The 20,212-nt window shown below is 35.6% G+C and overlaps 1 protein-coding gene across 1 annotated transcript in view; it reads left to right on the top strand.

The window, feature by feature from the left end:
* Positions 1 to 20,212, top strand: part of OLA1 (Obg like ATPase 1) — a 257,081-nt gene that overhangs the window by 172,279 nt on the left and 64,590 nt on the right. Inside the window, exons 6-7 of the mRNA XM_069068430.1 lie at positions 7,920 to 8,000; positions 8,256 to 8,353. Coding sequence (XP_068924531.1) covers positions 7,920 to 8,000; positions 8,256 to 8,353 — 179 coding nt within the window. The remainder of the gene's footprint in view (positions 1 to 7,919; positions 8,001 to 8,255; positions 8,354 to 20,212) is intronic.

The following is a 20,212-nucleotide window of genomic DNA, read 5'->3' as shown; positions in this document are numbered from 1 at the left end:
TGGGCTTTTTGCCACAGTAGGACTCTGCCACCAGACAGGGGAGCTTTCGTCCCAAATGCTGGGGTTTTCTCAGCTGCCGGAGGTATTAGATGGGTGCCCTCTCTGAGGTCTCCACACGCTCTGGAAAGCTGGACACACACCCTAGGACCTCCACCACAGACTGCAGTCCAGATCCAAGCAGGTTAAAGCAATAGCGATTACCCCTCAGACTGGTGCTTGATCCCCCTACACTCTGCAGGCCAGGAGTTGAAGCTGCCAAGTGACGCTGGCTGGCTGTGCGGGGCATCTCAGCGGCTTCTTGCCCTGGGGGCAAAAGGCATGTACTCCCACTTACTGGGTCCCAAAGTCCATACTGCACTGACCTCTCACTTTGTCCTTCGCGTCTATGTGTTGATAACTCTGGAAATGGCCACAGCTGCTGCTGATCTGGAGTCCCTTACGCCGGGGGCTGGTCCCTCCCTAGGGCTAAAGCCTTGGTGTGGGGCTGGGCTCAGCTCCCAAAGCGCTGTGCTGGCCGATTCCTGCCGGGCTGTCCTCAGTGGGAGGTTAGCTTCTCTGTGTCATTTTGTGGGTTCTGCAGCTCCAAAGTTTGTTTAGAGTCCCCTCAGGATGTTGCTTTTAAAGTGCTGCACTCAGTATGGCAGCAAATTTGGAAAAGCAGTATGACGAGCTAGTTTGTATATTGTCAGGAATTAAGGTTGCCAGGATAACTATCAGCAATTTCAGATGTGCAGGTGATATCACTCTGATGGCAGAAAGTGAGAAAAATTAAGAACCTCTTGATGAGGGTGAAAGAAGAGAGTTTAAAAGTTGGTTAGAAACTTAATGTCAAAAAACCTAAGATCATGGCAGCTGGTCCCATCACTTCCTGAAAAATAGAGGGAGAAGAAATGGAAGCATTGTCAGACTCTAAGTTCTTGGGCTTAAAGATCACTGTAGATGGTGACTGTAGCCATGAAATTAAAAGGCACTTGCTGTTTGGAAGGAAAGCAGTGGCAAATCTGGACAGCACCCTTGAAAACAGAGACATCACCTTGCTGACAAAGGTCCATATAGTGAAAACTATAATTTTTCCAGTTGCAAAGTATGACTGTGAGAGTTGGAATCTAAAGAAAGCCATGCACACTGCAGAATCAATGTTTTCAAATTGTGGTGCTGGAGAATATTGTTGAGAGTGCCTTCAACAGCAAGGAAGTCATATTAAGATATTTTAAAGAAATTAATTCAGGATATTCACTGGAAAGTCAAATGCCGAAGCTGGAGCTTAAAAAATGGAATCATTCGACCCTGATGTTGGGAAAAATAGTAGGCAAAAGGAGAAGGGGCAGCCAAGGATTAGATGGGTAGATAGTATCATGGAAACAACAAACATGATTCTGAACAGACTTTGAGAGATAATGGAGTATGAAAGCACTTGGCATATTATGATCCTTTGGGGTCACAAAGAGTTGGACACGACTGAACAACAACAAATTCTTGTTTCCAGGTCCAGCACTCTCCACTGTGCCAGCTCTCTTGGCTTTTGTGTAGAATATGACACTGCTGCGATCTTGCTGGATGTTTTCTCCTCTTTGGGTTTTTGTTATAATCTGTTGCTCCTCAGTCACTGTTAAGTTGTTAATCATACTCAACCTGCCTCTAACTGTGAATGTGCTTCATGGTTCTGTTTTGGGCTGTCTCTCTGCTCTCTTTTTGTGATTTCAACAACTCCTATGGGTTTTAAAAATATACTTTCCACATAGATGACTCAGATCTGTGTGTCCAGTCCAGTTTTCTTTTCTGAACTCATACTCTTCTGAATCACAAAACATCGACTATTTATTACCCATCTCAAAGTGGATGTCCTTTAGGCTTCTCATAATCAACATGTCCATAATAATTCAGAATTTTTCTGCAGATACCCACCCTTCTTCCAGACTCTGCACTTTCTATTGAGGGTGCCAGCAGCCCCTCGTATCACCCAAATTTGCAACCTCATTGTAATCTTCTGCTCTTCCTTTTCACTCTTTATATACATCCAGTCAACTGTCAGATCTTATCATTTTTACCTTTGTCATGTCTTTGGCATCTATCTTCCTCTTTAAAGTCATATGACCACTGTTCTAATTCAAGGACTCCTCCCTTCTCCCCTGAACAATTATAATAACCTCTTAATTGATCTCCCCTCTTCAAGTCTCTTCTCAATCCAATCCATCCTCCATATAGCTGGCAGTGCAGTGAGCTCCAGTCATTCCTCTTACCTCTAGGATAAAACAGAAAGTCTTCTGTTTGCTTTTTTTTTTTTTTTTTTGCTTTTTGGAGGGCAGTTACAGTTAAGTAATTTGCCCAAGGTTACATGGCTAATTTTTTTTATTTTTTGTGGGTGTTAAGTGTCTGAGGCCAGAACCGAACTCGGGTCCTCCTGACTCCGGGGCCAGTGCTTTACTCACTGTGCCACCTAGCCGCCCCCTTCTGTTTGCTTTTAAAGCCATTCACAAACTTATTCCTTTCTATTTATAATCCAGCCAAACTGATTTTCTTATTGTTCCTTTTTCACCAGTCTATTTTTCCACCTACATAATTTTACATGGACTGATCCTTATGCCTCAGGTGGACTCCCTCCTTACCTGCCTCCTTAGAATCCCTAACTTCCTTCAAGGCTTAGCTAAAGTGATGCCTTCTTGCATGAAGCTTTTCCTCATCTTCTCCACTCCCTCACTCCCCAGCTTCTGGTGCTTCCTCTCTCCTTTCTCCCAAATTATTTTGTACTAACCTGTATATGTATACATGTTAACTCCTCTTGCTTGATAACTCCGTAAGGTCAGGATCTAGTTTACTTTTCAGTTTGTATCCCTTTGCCCCATGATAAATCTTCAGCCTAAATCCTTTTATTGGGCAGTCTTATACCTAGGTGCTATGGATCAGAAAACCATAGAGTAAGAGATCATGAATAGATTAAGTAGTAATCCCTCATAAGTATCTAAAGATGATTAAACTTGTCCTTTTTCTTTTTTTTTTCTTATTGATTCTTAGATCAAAGGATTAAAAGCTGGAAGAGACCTTTAAAAATCAGCTAGTAGTCTAACCTCCTCATTTTACAGATAAGGAAACTGTAACCCATAGAGAGATAATGACTTCTTCAAGGATATATGGGTAGTAGTGCCAGAATATGAGCCCAGATTGGGTGCTTTCCATTATATCCCTTTCGTGACACTATTAATAAGTGAAACATGATTATATTAATAAAATTTTCATTGAATGGCTAGAGAAAGATTGGTAGTACAGAAAATACATGTGAGAATGTATACTCAGACATTGGAAATATGGGTGGAGAATATAAAAACTGGCAATGAGTATCAGAGTGACATAAAGAATAAATAATAGTTGCAAACATTTGTAGTTATGTTTTTAGGTATAGGATGTGATTGAGGTCAAAATTTAAGAAAATGTAACCAGAATCGCTACTGAGGTCTATCTAAAATATTATGGGTATTGAGACATATTTGAATTATACCTCTTTTGTTGTCAAAAATTGATCACTTCAGACATTAAAAGGGATAGTTCCTACAGAGAGGTAAGGAGAGAAGTGTGACTGGTCAGTGGGTACAGAAGACAGTTTACAGCAGTTAGAGAGAACATGAATACATTTGAGGGTTTATTCAGAATGGTGAAGATGAAGTTTGGCTTAAATAGAGACTGCAACCTGATGAGATGCAAGATATGTTGAGATTAGCCACTGGGTAGTTAGTCAATTTTCATTTATCTAGAATCCAAATCATTTCCCTCTTTACTGTGTTTTTATGAGAAAGAAACAAAAAACAAATACATATAAATTGATTTGCTTAAGGAAAAAAGGCAGCTTTAATGTTTTATAATCTTGGTGCAAATTCAACCCAGTTGGAGAATGAGCATTTATTTAGCACTTGCAGTATGTGTGGCCCTGTGCACTTCACAAATGTTACCTCTTTTTATGCTGACAGTGATTTTGAAAGGTAGCTGTTATTATTATCCTCCTTTTACAGTAGAGAAGATTGAGGCACAAAAAAGTTAAGTGATTTGCTCATGGTCACAAAACTAGATAGAAAGTGTCTGGAGTCATATTTTAACCCAGATCTTCCTGCCTCCAGGTCTAGCATTCTGCACACTGCACCATCTAGCTGCCTCTAATTGGGAGGCCATTTATTAATGTGGAAAGAGCACTAGACTAGATGTCAAGACACTTGTTTATTTTCATGACTCTTTGGGCTTAGTTTCTATCTTAAATGGGTAGAATTACGTTTAAATTGTCTTCTTGTTCCCAAACTTCCAGGTACAGTTTTACAGTTCTACCCTTTCTTAGTCTATAGATCTATGCAGTGATAATTGATGCTGTTCCCAAGGCATTGCAGTTCCATCTGAATTTAATTAAATTATAGTTGATATAATTATTGTATTAACTATTTAATAATTACATTTTGAAATTGTGATCCAGGTAGTTCTTAGTTAACCAAGAATTTTTAGTAAAGGAAATACCTGCAATGTCTCTGGTATGTAACGCCTCCTCACTGTCACTATAGTAGTATAGACCCTTCTTAACACTACCCTGGACTGTTACCCTCCTCTCCTAAAACACCCATCCTCCCACTAATCTTCATTATCCTGTGCACACCTTCATTATCCATACATCAGATCATGTCTCTGATTGGAATGTTTTTTTCCAAATTAAGTTTTCAGTTATAGTTTATGACTAATGTTCTACTTTTCTGGCTGTATCTCATGCTGCTCTCTGTGTAAACTGAGTTACTTTGTCCAAATACTCTATGCTTTTTCACCTGTTCTTAACTCAAATACAGCCTTTCTCCATGGAACATTTCTTTCACATTGTAATAAACTTCCCCTTCATATTTCACATGGAACTTTCTTTTGTTTCTGTGTAATACCCTTATCGAAATATATTAATGTGTATTTTTGTTGTTGTTGTTGTTTTTTAGTTTTAGTGAGTTTTTAGAATTAGAATTCTAAAACAGAGTTTTCTGTTTTAGTGAGATTGCGAGTTCCACAAAAGCAGGGAACTTTGGCTTATCTTCATAATAGGATTTACCCCTAGGTGGTTAATTAAATATTTATTGAATTATTAGATTTCTGTATCATTCATAAAATTTCTCAGAATGAAAAGTTTAGCTTCTAAATTTTTTGTTTTCTTTTCTAACTTTTGTGCCTATGTCAAGAAAAGTACTGTAGCAATCTCGTATTTTTGTTTCTTTCATTGGTTGCCATTGTCCAGGAATTCATTATCCAGTGGCCAAATCACTAATGGCAAAGCCTCTCCATATCTAACTCAGTTGTGTTCTTTTTGAACCACAGATTCAGTCTTTCCCTAATACCATACTCAGCCTTTTCATCTTTTTATAACTTGCCAAAGCTTACACTTCCCTCACAGATCTCTGAGTTACTTTGTTGAACACAATATACACTTTTGTCCAATATTTTAAGTTAGAATTTGAAACAATAAGATAACTAATTATATTGAGATCCATGTATTTGTCTCGAGCAACTGATGTTTATCTTCTGAAGGAAATTTAGATAAGTTGGCCTTTTATACCAAAACTAGCTAAAGATCTTCAGTAAATGTACCTTGGATCTTCATGACTATTAAGGAGCTAATTGGATTGCTTTTAGCTACAAAATAAACTATTTTGTATTCTAAAAAATATACAAAGCACCAACTCTGAGGCAAGTCCAGAAACTTAGCTATAATTTGGTAATTGGCCCCAAAAGGCTTGAATTTGGTTTTATGAAAATATTGTATTGAAAGAATTCTAATTATATGTAATTCTCTTCTTTGCCTTTAGCTGGAATTCCATTGTCTGTAATTTGTGATATAATATGTTATACTGGAGGAAGACTTGAGTGTCAAAAAGCTTTTGTGACAAGGTTTTTAAGTAAAGCCAATTTTTAAAAAAATCAAAATTGATGCAGTGAAAATTCCTTCACAAGTTATGAGAATTTGGTGAGGACTTACTGGTTTAAGATAAGAATACCACACTTACAAACAGCCCTCTTTAATTCACACGCTATATGAGTGAAGTTGGTTCCTTTTCCTTATTTATTTTTGGCCTCATTAAATTTTTTTTTCCACTTTTAATTGTAAAACTAATGGGGCCAAATATAAGATGGTACTAATTTTTCTCTCCTTTTTTGTATAATCTTGTTGCATGTCTCTACATAAACTGTTCTGGCCACTCATCATAGTAACCAGCTGGGCCATTTCACCTGCTGGAGCCATTAAAGAGGACTCTCTCCCCCTAGATTAATCCCCTCCGACATTAGTTTTTTGCACTGACAACTGGAGCAGGCATTCAGAATTTGCAGGTGGCCAGTGTGACGCACATAATTGCCTACAATTTTAGGCAATGAATAAAAATGGTCTACATTACTTGTCAAAGGTTGTATATGCAGTGCCAAGTGAGATCTATGGGAAGCCTTTTAGGGTTTAAAGAACAGTTAATAGCAAGGCTGCACAGTGCTTTTTTAATCATAATGCATTTGTAATATAGCACTTTGATCTTCTCCTTGTAGGAAATGGTGTTACATTAGCCACTTTTAAACATTTATGAGTGAAATTCAGTTATAGAAGAGTAAAAGTGATTATTCTTAGGCAGAACATGTTAGATTTCATTAAAAGTTTTCAGCTTGCCCCTTCCTTGTTAAAATCTGTGGGGAGTCCTATTCCTGGAGGGTTTCAAATCAGGATGTAAGGATGTAGGGCTTTTTCCTTATTTTTTTCCCCCTCAGAAACAGCAAGATTTGGAAGGAAGGTATACTAAATATTGAGGTAATTTATATAAATGGATGTTTATAGAAATAAATGACATTTGGCCAAGTAAATACATTGATGAAAATCCAAGAAATTGATTATTTTAAAATAATTAATTGTATATTACAATAAGTTCTATGAGTACATTATTTAAAGCATTACCCATAAATTATCTTTAACAAAAAACAGATGACTCTCAAATGCACTACTTCTGGAAGAGCCAAGTTTGACCTTTCAGACCCAAGAGCCTTTTATTAACACCTGCCTGTAAGGAGAACCTTGCCACACGCAGCTTTTAGATTCAGAACCACAAAACTGATGAGGAAAGGCTTGAAGGGTTCAGTTTGTGTCACTTGCTGTTTGCCGTTTCCATTTCACAGATGATTAATCTTTCTGTGAAGAAAGGCCAGAGAAACAAAGCACATTGGGCTCTTCCTGCAGTTACTCCTTCTGAATGCACACTAGCTTGCTAACTAAAAGGCCTTTAGATTTCCAGCAGAGAGAGATGTTCTGAAAGTGAATGCAGCTGGTTGGAGGTCACCAGTGCAAGGCTCTTGCCATTGTGTAATGGAGGCTTTGGCAGGTTTCACTTTTTTTGGGGGGGGGGGGGAGGGGGGTTGAGAGGAGGGGAAGGTGCTGACAAAAAATTAATTCAGAATAAAAGGGGGTTTGGGTCAGTTAAATTAATTTTTTAAAGGATGGATCATCTATAATAGGCTCAATGTCTTCTACAGGTTTTTAAAAGAAAAAAATATAATTTAATTTCTTCTATCTATCTCCTCCCCTTCTTAATTGTATGTTTATCTTGTATTTGGGCTCACCTACTGATGGTGAAATATTACCCTATTTTATTTACTCTGAAACGTGGTTGAAATGTATTGATTTTAAAATCTTTATCAATTTTTTGGTGACAAAAATACATTTACTATACTTATTGAAAATGACAAATGTGTTTTACTAATATTTATTGTTTTTAAATGCCATTATTCTTTGGCCTTTTATTCACCTCATAGAACAACAGCATTATTTTTGTCTTAAGGGTTAAAAATTACATATCTTTAGCATCAAAATGATATACTTGTTCCTTATTTGAGCTAAGTATATGTTTATCTTTAATTGATTTCTTCTTCGTAATCCTGTGTAGGACATAATGTGCAAAATAAAAACTTGGGTTATAGATGAAAAGAAACCTGTACGCTTCTATCATGATTGGAATGACAAAGAGGTAAGCAAGAAATATCATGTCTCATGTTAGTAGTTTTTTTTTCTTCATGGTTTTGAGGGATTAACTGCTATTTTACTGTGATTATAACATTACTTCTAACAAAGAATACTATTCCCAGATTGATTAATTTTCTTTAAAGGTGTTTAATGATATTTAGAAATGAAAATGACAAATTAAAGTTTTCTTTAAAATGATTTGCTATACAAATATTATACATTTTTTAAGAAGAATTCTGTCTCTGTGCCTGTATTTTAGATTGAAGTGTTGAATAAACACTTGTTTCTGACTTCAAAACCAATGATCTACTTGGTTAACCTTTCAGAAAAGGACTACATTAGAAAGAAAAACAAATGGTGAGTGGCCTCCCCTCCCCCACCTTGATTTAATAGATACAAATAGCAGGAACATCTTTTACATTCATTTCATATATTGTTTATATATACATATTCCTTTTGTTAAATACTTTAAAAAAATTTTTCTTACTCATTTTAACCAAGTTAAAAATGCTCATATGAAAAGTTGGTTTTAGCTTTACAGTTGGAGGCCTGCTGTTAATTTATAGTAACATAAATTGTTCTTTAAAGCCATGTCTTTTTCTTTATATCATGACTTATAAAAACATTTATATACTTTTCCCCCAATTAAATCCCATATATTCCTCTTCGATATTAAGTATTCTTGTGTAGTTAGCTCTTTGAAAAGTCAGATTGTATACATACATACCCAGCCCCCCACAAACACATACACATATAAGTTTTTTGAAGTTGGGAATTTGATACAATGTTGAATGTTTTTGTAATGTCAATATCAGGTTTTTGAATTATGAAATTGTACATAAACATTTAATACTAAAATGCAAAACTTAAGCCTTAAAAAATCTCTGAGGAACTCATGTATGTATCTGCCTCAGATATTATATCTATAATCTGTCAGTTTTGATTTATCAGAATTAGCAATGTTTGATACATGCACTCACTTCAAAAAAGTTATATATATGCATAATCTGCATGCATGCACACGTACACATTTGCATCGTACAGAGATTGACTTGCTTCATTGGACCCACAGTATTTTCTACTATTAAGTCATCCAAACAAATCAAAACTATCCAAAGCAAAATATCTGAATTCTCCAAAAATACACCCTCTGTTTCTCCCTGTACTTCATTAAGTACTTAGATGCACATGGTTTCAATTTTCCATTAAAAATTCTCATTTCCATATGATATCAAAGAGTGAGAAGGCTTTAAACTGAAAAATAAACATTCATAGACTGGAAGCCAAAACAATAATTAATGTCAGATGGTTAACTCCAATAAATCATTAGAATAAATTCTGTGAAATTACTGCAACTAAAACTGCCCTGTTGATATTACTCTTAGACATTTTGTATTTTCTAATGTCAGAATGAACTTCTCTATTGGTAAGATTTTAGTAAATGCAAACTTAAAATAGAAACTTTGTTGAAACTGATCAGCAGTCTGTTTTTTCCATGAGATAATGTGATTGCAAGGGAAAAAAAAGTTCTGTCTTGTTTTGTAGCCTTGTAAATATGATGATTAATATGTCAAATTGTTACTTTTGGGAAAGAATTTTAATTTATTATTTGACTTGAATGTAATAAATCTTAGCACCCTAGTTTTCAGTGTAAATGTTGAATTTTCCTGAGGCTCAGTGTAACAATACAGACATCAAAGTTTACAGGAAAAAGGATGAGTCAGTTTCCTTGCCCAAAAGGGCTCCTCACACCTGTATTTGGATGATTACAGGTAGAATTCACTGGCTCTAATTGTACAGTAAATACCATTTCCCAGACCCTAATGCTAGACAGACTGCTTGGGAGACGCCAGTCTGTGATTTAGCTGTCGCCAGACACCCCGTGTTTTTTGTGATGCCAGTTGTGATGATGATATGGTTATAGCCAATTGAAAGTAAACCTCTTGTGTAAATTACAAATTTTTAAGAATTTGGAGATATGAATTGGGCAATCCTATAATACAGAGATTTAATTGATTTTGTATATAGCTAATGAACTAATTTTTAAAAAATTCAGGTCTTATGGACTTTAGTGTAATTGTAGCTGAAAGATCAAAGACGGGTAACTGAGTGATGTTCCAGAAGAGAATTTACCACATAGCCATTTTCTGTACAGTTTCTGCCGCCTGCTGTTCCTATTTTCCCTCAAGCTAGCCATTGACTACCCCCTGTGCATCCCTGCTCGTAAAAAATGATTGAGGAAGTATTTGTCATGTATTTATGAGTGGGAAACATTGTGTGATAGGGAATGGCATCTACTGGAGCCAGAAAGATTGCCATTTTCCTTTCATTCAGACACTCTGCCACAGCTTTAAATCCTCTGTTTATGTAACATAGCTTTTTTTATTAAAGTGCAGAATCAATTTTTATTATGAAGGATACTAACGGTGGGTTTCCATCTTTATAGCAGTGCAAACAGATGTAAATGATTAGAATATATTTTACTACTAGATGCCTTTTAATTTGTGTTAAGAGTTTTTGGTTCATGTTCTACATCTCAGTCCCATTTACACTCGTTGCTCTACTAGCAGAAAAGTTTTGTTTTTAAAGTTTAATATGTGATGTTACTGTAACAGATTAAGGTTAGTGCAGGAAACAGTCAGCAGGAAATGTTTTCATAGGTCTTTTACAACTAGAAAAGCATTTAAAGCAGGCAGAAAAGAAGAGGGAAAGGTTTTCTGATTGTAGTCACATGAAAAAAGCTAAAACTATTTTTGTTTTAGTGGGTCACCATTTCAGAATTAATGAACATTTTAATTAATAGTTAAAACATACTGAAATTTAAGTAGTAACATGTTATTTTTCAATCCTAGAAAAGAAGAAAACCCTTTGAAAGATAAGACTATTGTGTGTTTGAGTAGGTGTATTGACCTTTTTGTAAGATGTAAAAACTGGAATGGCTCCAAGCATCTACTCACCAGTTTTAGCAATGTTGAATTAGTCATTCAGTTGATTTATGATTAAGAACTAGCCCCTGAAGAGAAGCTGACATGGCAGCTGTGTTAGTTGCACTTGTGTTATGATCAAATGACAGTAATCCTGATGTCGTATGAAGAATGCAGAGAAACCTTTTTTTTTAAGCATAACAAATTGCTATTCTTTGAATAGTTAAAAAAGTATATGCAGAATTGGGATGGGGGTATAGGACTTTTCTGAGGACTTCAAGATTCCTTTTTTCTAAAAATTATCAGATTTTGCTTATTCCTAAGATGGATGCTATATTCAGTATTAATTTTTAGTTGAAAATGTCTATTGAGCCATAGTGTCAGGCAAATGTAGGACATTGGATCTGTCAAACCATTGCTTAATTAGGGGTTTATATTTCAATCTTTGCACCTTTGGTGCTCCGTTAGGAGTAGTACATGGCATCCAATTATGAAATCAGGTGAACAAACTAATTTCAGATCTACTCTACACCCACATCCCAGCTCATTATGATATGTTGTACTTCTGTTATGTTCTCTTGCTTCCCCTATTGAAAACTGATGAGAAAGAAGCATCTCATTTCCTCATTTATTATACTATAAGCCTAAATCCTCATAGAAAAGAAAAAATATGACCTAAATTCAGGACACTAATATGTATAACACTTTAAAAAACTTTTTATTACCATGATTTTTCTAAGGTAATGTACTCATTTTTGCATGATGTGAAACTATGTAATCTGTGATTGACAAACTAGATTTAAAAAAAATATACAAATGTATATGAGGGGTAGCATATAAATAAGAGCAACATGTCAACAAAATCTCTAAATTTAAAAAGAAAAGTGTCATTCATATTCATATGGTGATTCTACCAAGCTTTTTTTTATATTGTGGTCCTAGTTTTATTTTTTCCACTTTCCCCTTTTCTGTTTATATTCATATTGTAAACAATTTGCATGTTATTTATATAGATAATATCTAAAATTAATTTAGAATTATTTGTATAGTGTGTGGTTGAAAGGTAGGAAATTTGTGGAATGCATGTAATTTTGAGGAGGTTGGGGGAAGACAAGGGTTCATCTCTAAGAGCCAGAGATGTTGCAACTAAGTGGATGTGTTTTCACTTGTGACATGTAATTATAAAAACATTTATAAGCAGAATGTAAATTCCTTCAGGTATAAATAGCTGGTCTTCGTTTTGTCTTTGTATTCTTAACAGTTTGCACATTATGAGCACTTACTAAATCCTTATTGTTGAATTGAATGAGAATATCTGTTCCAAGGTTGGAATTTACAGTGTAGCTTATATTCTTTCAAATAAACTCAATAAGTAAAAATTTGAATTTGAAAAAATGTCATATGTTTGATTTCAAAAGAGATTCACTGTTTTCAGTAAAAGATTAATTTAGATAAATTCTACTGGCACACTTAAATTTGTTTCTATTTGGGTAGGAAACTTTATAGGATCTACTATATTATCTATTATGTAATTATATATCTTTTATATAACGCGGAATATTTCAAAGATCCATGATTTTAATTAATTCTGTGGGTACACTCTCCAACAATACAGATAACTCACCAGTAGTGACTTTTCTGAGTTCTTGTCGCTGACAAACTTAATCACATTTGTAGCCACACCTTCTGAAGACAGAGCTTTCCAAAACTACCTAGCCTTGTACTTAGACACAGTTCATATCCACCTCTACTCTTTATGTCTTTCTTCCTTGGTATAAACTACCAGAAGTTGTACCCTACTGGCATAGCATTTGGGAACCTAACATCATACTGAGAAAGAAGAGCAAACAAGCATTTATTAAGAACATATTATGTGCTGGGCACTGTGCTAAGCACTTTGCAAATATTATCTCATTTAGTAACTTCACAATGAGATTGTAGAGTTGAAAGCTAAATGCCCTAGTAGATAGCACAATGGACTTGGAGACACAAAGACCTGAGTTCAAATTCTACTCTATACATTTGCCAGTTTTATGACTCTGGATAAGTTACTTATCTCCTCTCATCACTTTCCTCATCTCTAAAAGGAAAAAGGTATTTGAATTGTTAGCCTCTAAAATACCTTCTACCTATGACCCTGTCGTATAATTCTATGGCTTTAGTGGAGAAAAGCATGATCATTACTGCATTCATGTAATTCTTGCCTTTGAAAATAAAAGTGCTAAAGCACAAGTTTTTGTGACTAAAATATTCCCTTTCTGTTCCTTGTGGTTCATACTTTTTCATTGTCCACTATTTTTCCATGTGTTTTCCACGTATTGCTTTGATGGCCGTCACAGTCTTGATTACTTATGACGAATGTATTTGCCGTCCCCCTTCCCCTCCACATTTGAAAGTCTCATCATACATGGCATTAGATTTCTTTTTAGTCTACAGAACTTTAGTTATTGTAAATAGTTTTACAGTAACTGTCAGAAATTTTATTGAAAAAATTGATAACATTTTATGAGTAAAGTGTTAAGCAAATTAACTCATTAATAAAATTATTACCTCTACAAATTAGCATATTAGCTTCTAACCTGTTATAATATACTTAGGTGCTAGGATTTATGCTTATTGAATTCTTATAGCAGAGAAGGTAAAAGAATATAATTGAAACAAGAAAAGTTTCTTCTCAGAAAGTGACTCTAGAGTTTGGATATATACAGAAGAGAAAATAGCACTGAATTTACAATTAGAAGAATACAGTGTGTAAATTAGCTAAAATCAAATGAATTCAGAATATAAATCATTAAAAGAAAAGCTTACCACATTAAATTTATTTGCTACTTAGTATTTTCCAAATTATTGTGTTTGTTCAGTCATGTACAATTACTTATAGCTTGGTGGTTCATGGGATACTATTCATAGAATTTTCTTGGTATAGATAGTAAGAGTGGTTTGCCATTTCCTGCTTCAGTAGATTAAGGCAAACAGAGATGAAGTGTCTTACCCAGGGTCACACCTAGTAAGTGTCTGAGGCTGAATTTGAACTCAGATCTTTCTGACTCCAGCCCCAGTGCTCTATCCATTGAGATATCTAGCTGCATCATTTTCCAGGTTATGCTCATTTTAATTTGTGTCATAAAAATTCACCTTTTAGCCACCAGTCATGAAAGACCTATTATGAATCAACTTTTAAAATATCTTTTATGAAACAAATGGGATATTTCTTATTCTTTCCTTAGTTAGCCTTTTCAGAGTTCAAAAACATAGTAAGAAGAAAAACCACATGTGAATTATTCATCAAGACAGCTAAAAACCCCTGTACATTTTAGTAGATATTAGATGGGAGTTGTTGTGGCCAGCATGATGAGGAGTCTCTCCAGACTTACTAAGCTCCTCTTTGGAAGACAGGCATACAGTCCATTGGTGGTTCTGAACTCAAAGCTTTTCTCTCTTAGAGTCCTCTTGATAATGTTAAAGGGATGAACCTGCTGTTTAGGATTTTTGTCATGTATGAAAGACTCAGATTATGCTTCCTAGACAGGTGAGAACATCCCCAGGGCATGACTATTTCAAAGCATCACAGGTGATTCATTGTATTGGGTATCCAAGCATTGGCTTGGATCAGACTGGTTCAGAGGGTAGCCCCACCTTTATGCTGTTTACTTTTGATAGATGCTTAACGAGAGTGAGGCACTGAGCTTAAAGAAGAACTAGAGTAGAACGAAGAAAGAACAGAGTTAAGAGACGAGCTAGGTCCTTGTCTGTAGGAGTAGGAATGAAATTTGTAGATCTGTATAGATCTTCCTAGGTAGAGAGTAATGACAGGCATTGAGAGTTAGTAGTAGAGCTCTTGCCCACATTAGCTGCACATGTTTTCCAGCACATTTCCTGGGAAGGTGCCAAGAGCTGGATACTGTAGTAGAGGGGTGAGAGACCCTGTTGATATCAAACTCAAATAGAAATGGTGGCCACTAATATACATAGGGATCCCTGCTGACTGCATGTTGGCTTAGTTTTTAACATGTATTATCTATATTTTGTTGCATTTTTATTTTGTCAGATATTTCTTTTGACATCTTAATCTGGTTTTGGCAGTATTTGGGACTGTGGTCTGCACTGTATGTTTGACACCTCTGTTCTAAAGAATTTTTGAGAGTTCCACAACCTTCTAGGAAGAGGAAAGTAATTATGCTTTGACCCAAGTGTGAACAGACAATAGCAGAGAGGAACAGTAATGGCGAAGAGTGGCCATGTACTTTGTAATACAATAAGATGGTAGGTGTGTGTGTATGTGTGTGTGTGTGTGTGTGTGTGTGTGTCTATCTATTAATATGTGTCTATATAGATAGATATCCCTGATGTGAAGATGATACTGATCTTAATATGAGAGTGTGGCTCTCTGGCAACCTCAAATTCCTTTTCCTTCCAGGGAAATCTAAATCATTTATAAATCTAAAGGACTGTAAGTGTAGCAGTGAGGAACATGGATGACATTAGAGAAGGAAGCAGAAATATATTAGCTATGTCGAGGCCATTTTGTAGTTCTGCATTTTCTGTAAGGTTAGTACTCATATGGGAGCTAGGTAAAACCACATTTGTAGACACTAAAGACTACTATATTTTGATATTCCCAGAACAACCTTTCAGAGGAGCAGAGCAAGCCAAAAGCCCTTCTACTTGAATGTAGGATATGTAAGCCCAGAGCTTAGAGTGCTAGGTCATAGGTTATTCTCACTCCTTAGGATCATCTGATTCCTTTATGGACAATTGTTTTTATTGCATGCTGGACACCAGGAAGTGAGAAGTTGGTCTAACTTTATAGGCAGGTCTTTATTCATATGTCCTATTTCCCCCACCAACAGAACCATTGGAAACACTTAAAGAACCCAAATGGGAAGTAAAGAAATTGTGAAGAGTAAAAAAATTTTAGAAGAGTGGAAACTGAGAACCATCTTCCTAGTAAGATAGGAAGCAGCCTAAGAAATATCAGTTCCTGCTCAAAAATATTCTCCTTTTTACTGGCTGTTTTAGCTTTACTTGCTTATAGAAATTTGAATATTCATCATCTCTCTCAGTCAACAACCAAATGTTTTCTCATTTAATCCTGACAATCGTGTGAAGCACACTCCATTTATAGGTGAGTAAACTGAGGCTCAGAAATTGAATGACTTGCTCAAGGTCATAGAGCTAATAAGTGTCTAAGGTAGGATGTGAACTCAAGGCTTTTTCACTCCAAGCTTAGGACTTCATCCATTATGCCATCTAACTGTCTTGCATATTAAAAACGAAAATGATGCATAGAAAGGTAAGGGACATTGAATCACAAAGTGATACAAATTTGTTCAGTCAGGTTGATTTCCTTCTGGTATATAATTGAGATTAGCTGTGTTGACAGAGCTGAAATTTTACTTGTGGAAAGACAGGTTGTTTTCAAACTTTGAGCCTTTTATAGGGTAGGTAGCCTTAAGGTGAGTAGGTCTATAGAGCCACAGGGAACTGGTACTTAATTCTAGTACCTTCCTGCCCTCTATTAATTATCTCTAGTTTATCCTATATATAGCTTGTTTTTATATGGTTATTTTTATGTTGTTTTCCCAATTAGATTGTGGGCAGGGACTATCTTTTGCCTTTCTTTGTATCATCAGAACTTAGCACTTTGCCTGGCACATAGTAGGTGCCTAATAAATGCTTTCTGACTGGATTATTGACACACAGCAGAACACAAAGAGGATTCTATATAAAACCATGAAATCTCCATTTCCTACAGTTTACTTTTTAAAAATATTTATAAAAAATTCTACATATTACTTCTAGTACTATCCTTTTCTATGCTTCTTTATTCACTCCCTTCTTTTCTCTTCTATGCATGTTTTAAAATATTTCAGTCACCCTCTTTTTTTTCCCTTAACCCTGATCTCCATCCTCTCCCAATCTACCTTCCCCATTTAAAAACTGAGAAAGAGGAGGAAAAACCTAAGTAACAAATAAGCATAATCAAGCAAAATGAACATATATAGTTTCTATGTCCAAACATGTATGTCTGCCTCTTGTGTCCATCTCTTCTGTCAGGAGGTAGTTAATATGCTTTATTATAGGTCCTCCAGAGACTGGTTGGTGATTACATGTATCAGACTTAAGTTTTTCAGAATAGTTTTTCTTTATGGTGTTGCTGTCCTTATATATGTTATTCTCCTGGCTCTACTCAGTTCACTATCAGTTCATACTACTCAGGATTCCCAGAAATTTTCTCTTTTAACATTTTTTTAAGATACAAAAATATTTCAATATATTCACATCGCACAATTTTTTTTTTTACCATTTCCCAATTGTCTAAGGCATACCCTTACCTAGTTCTTTTTTAATTTGTACCCTTTCTTTTCCTTTTCAAGTAATATACTTAAAAAAAAATTTAAGCTGTCCTCCTGTTACCCCTTATATTGAGCAATTAAAAAAATTAAAAACACATTCCTCAGAATGAAGCTTCATAGTATCAGCAAAACAGATCTCCACATTAGCCAACTCTGGAAACGTGTCTTTTTTTTTAAAGTTCATCTCCTCTGAAAGAAGCAAGTGGTTTTCATCTTCATTCTTTGAACTCATGGTTTAATATGGCATTGATTGGAATTCTAAAGTCTTTCAAAGTTATTTTTCTTTACAGTGTATAAATGATTGTATAAATTATTGTATAAATTATCAGTTTTTGCTTCCTTCACTCTGCATCATTTTGTAAGGTCTTCCCACTTTATTGTGAAATTGTCCATTTTGTTATTTTTTTTAAAATAAATTTTTAACTAGATGACTTGTGGTGTTTTTACATCTTCATCATTTCTTCCAGTATCCCTTCCCTTCCCTCATCACCTTCAGAGTTCATAGAGCAAATATTAAAAAAAAAAAAAGGTAAAACTCAGCAAAACTGATCAATCCCTCCCACCCCAAAAGCCTGAATTTATGAATATGTATCATAGTCATGGATCTCCCACTTCTGCAGAAGAGTAAGGTGGTAAGGTAGTGCCTTCTCATAGTTCTATTCTTTTTGAACAATGATTTTTCATCATTTCTTTTTGAAGCAACTGGGCTTAAGTAACTTGCTCAAGGTTACACGGCCAGTTATTTTGTGTGGGTGCCAAATGTCTGAGGCTGGAACCAATCCCAGGTCTCCCGACACCAGGGCCAGTGCTCTCACTCACTGAGCCACCTGGCCGCCCCTCATCATTTCTTATAACACAGTAATATTCCCTTACATTCTTATACCATGATTTGTTCAGTTACTTCCTAACAGGAGGATACCTACTTTGTTCTCAACTTTTGACCACCATGTAAAGAGTTGCTATGAATATTTTATACATATCTTTCCCATTTCTTTGATTTCCTTGTAATATAAGCCCAGTGGTTATATAGCTGGGTCATAGAGTGAGCACAGTTTGTTCTAGTTCCAAATTGCTCTCCAGAGTGACCGGACCAGTTCACAGCTCACAAGTGCATCTTTTTGTACAGACCCTCCAAAATTTGTCATTTTCCTCTTTTGTCACTCTGACAGTCTGATACTATGGTTGTGTAGCCATCGAGTTTTAGCTCTGGGCTTTTTTCATCAGGGATGCTTAAAAACCCTTTATTCCAATAAAAATCCATTTTCCCCTTGTACCCTTTAGCTTTGTGTTGGGTAAGTTATTCTTGGCTATGAGCCTATAACCTTTGTCTTTTGGATTATTGTGTGCCAAGATCTCTAGATTTTTGTAGTATCCTCCAGGTTTTGTCTGTTCCTGACTATAGTTATTTTTTTACTTGAACTGCTTCTTGATGTTTGTAGTATGTTTTTCTTTGACATGGAAGCTCTGGATTTTTATTATGCCATTGCTCTAACTTTTTCTTTGGGGTTTTCTTTCTGAAAGTGTTGGATTTTTTCGTCTTTACTTTGCCCTGTGATTCTGATAGAAAAGGCAGTTTTCATTAATGATTTCTTGAAATGCTATGTCCAGGTATATTTTATGTTTTTTATCATAGTTTCAGATAATCCAGTAATTCTTTAAATTATCTCTCCTTGGCGTGTTTTCCATGTCAATTGTTTTAAAATAGATATTTTATACTTTTCCTACTTCTTAAATATTATGATTTTGTTTCAACTTTTCTTGCTGTCTCATGGAATTATTGAATTCTTTTGGTAGTCACTTGATTAGAATTTACCACTTTCTCTTCCAAATTACTTATTCTTCTCCCAGTTCTTTTCTCCAGAGCTTTTATTTTATTTTTTATCTCTTACTTTAATTTTTGCAGCTATTCATGTAGCCCTGGTGGCAAATACATTTTTCTTTTAAGTCACTGCAGTTTTCTTCTTTTTTGAGATCTTTAGATCTGCAATAATTCTTATTTGTCAGTGTTTTATTTACCCCTTTCTTCAGTCTAATTTCCTTAATTGAGGCTTTGTACCGAGGCCTTGCTTCCTGGTATGCCCCATGGTTGTTGGCCCTTTCTCATCTTATTTTTGGACCTCTGGATTCTTGTACTGATCTCTACCTTTTGGGGTTAGGTTCCTTGTTTTCAGTACCCTCTCTGGCATCACTCGATACAGAGACCTGAGGTCTACTGGACTTCTGAGCCAGAGCCTTCCTGGTCCAAGTACCAGATGATATGTAGGTCACTGGTTTGGGGCCTTGTTCTCTGCCTTCGACTCCATCTCTGCACTTCCAGTGTCCCCATACTGGAGCTAAATGACTGCCATTAGAATTTTATTGAGAGCCCTTTCCCTTAATGCCTCTGGACACAGAACTTTGCAGATTACACTTATCATGTCTCTAAGTCATGCTATTTCAGCCTTTTTCCCGATAGTCTGTGAGCTTTTGGTGCAGTCATGGGTAAAAGAAGTCATTTACTGTAGTTTCTCATTAGATTTCTTGATCATTATTCTTGCTGGTGCAAAGTCAAGGTTTTGCTTTAGGCATGTGGGAGCATAGCTCATTTGACTTTTTTCAAAGCAACCGTCTTTGGAAAGAATTACTTATCATTTTAAAAATAGATTTGTCACTTGAGTGCACCAACATATGTAAATATTCCTTAGGAATAAATCTAGTTAGTGATTTGTTAGCTACATTTCCTTTTGTAAAGGCATAAAATTACCAGGGGCATAAACCTAAGAAAGATGGTGGGCTAATTATTTAGTAAAAATAAGGAATAGCTTCTGTGTCCCATTGATAATTTCATGCAATATCAAATGATCTAAAGGAACAGTATCAGCACTGGGGAAATGCCGTATGATAGTTTTGCTTATTTGACATCATGAACAGAATTGCTTAGGATGAGGTATGGATGC

This window comes from Petaurus breviceps, unplaced genomic scaffold (genome assembly GCF_028583685.1).
Source record: "Petaurus breviceps papuanus isolate PSGF00001 unplaced genomic scaffold, PetGlider_PUasm1.0 90763, whole genome shotgun sequence".
Classification (NCBI taxonomy): Eukaryota; Metazoa; Chordata; class Mammalia; order Diprotodontia; family Petauridae; genus Petaurus; species Petaurus breviceps.
This window is presented reverse-complemented; position numbering and strand designations above follow the sequence as displayed.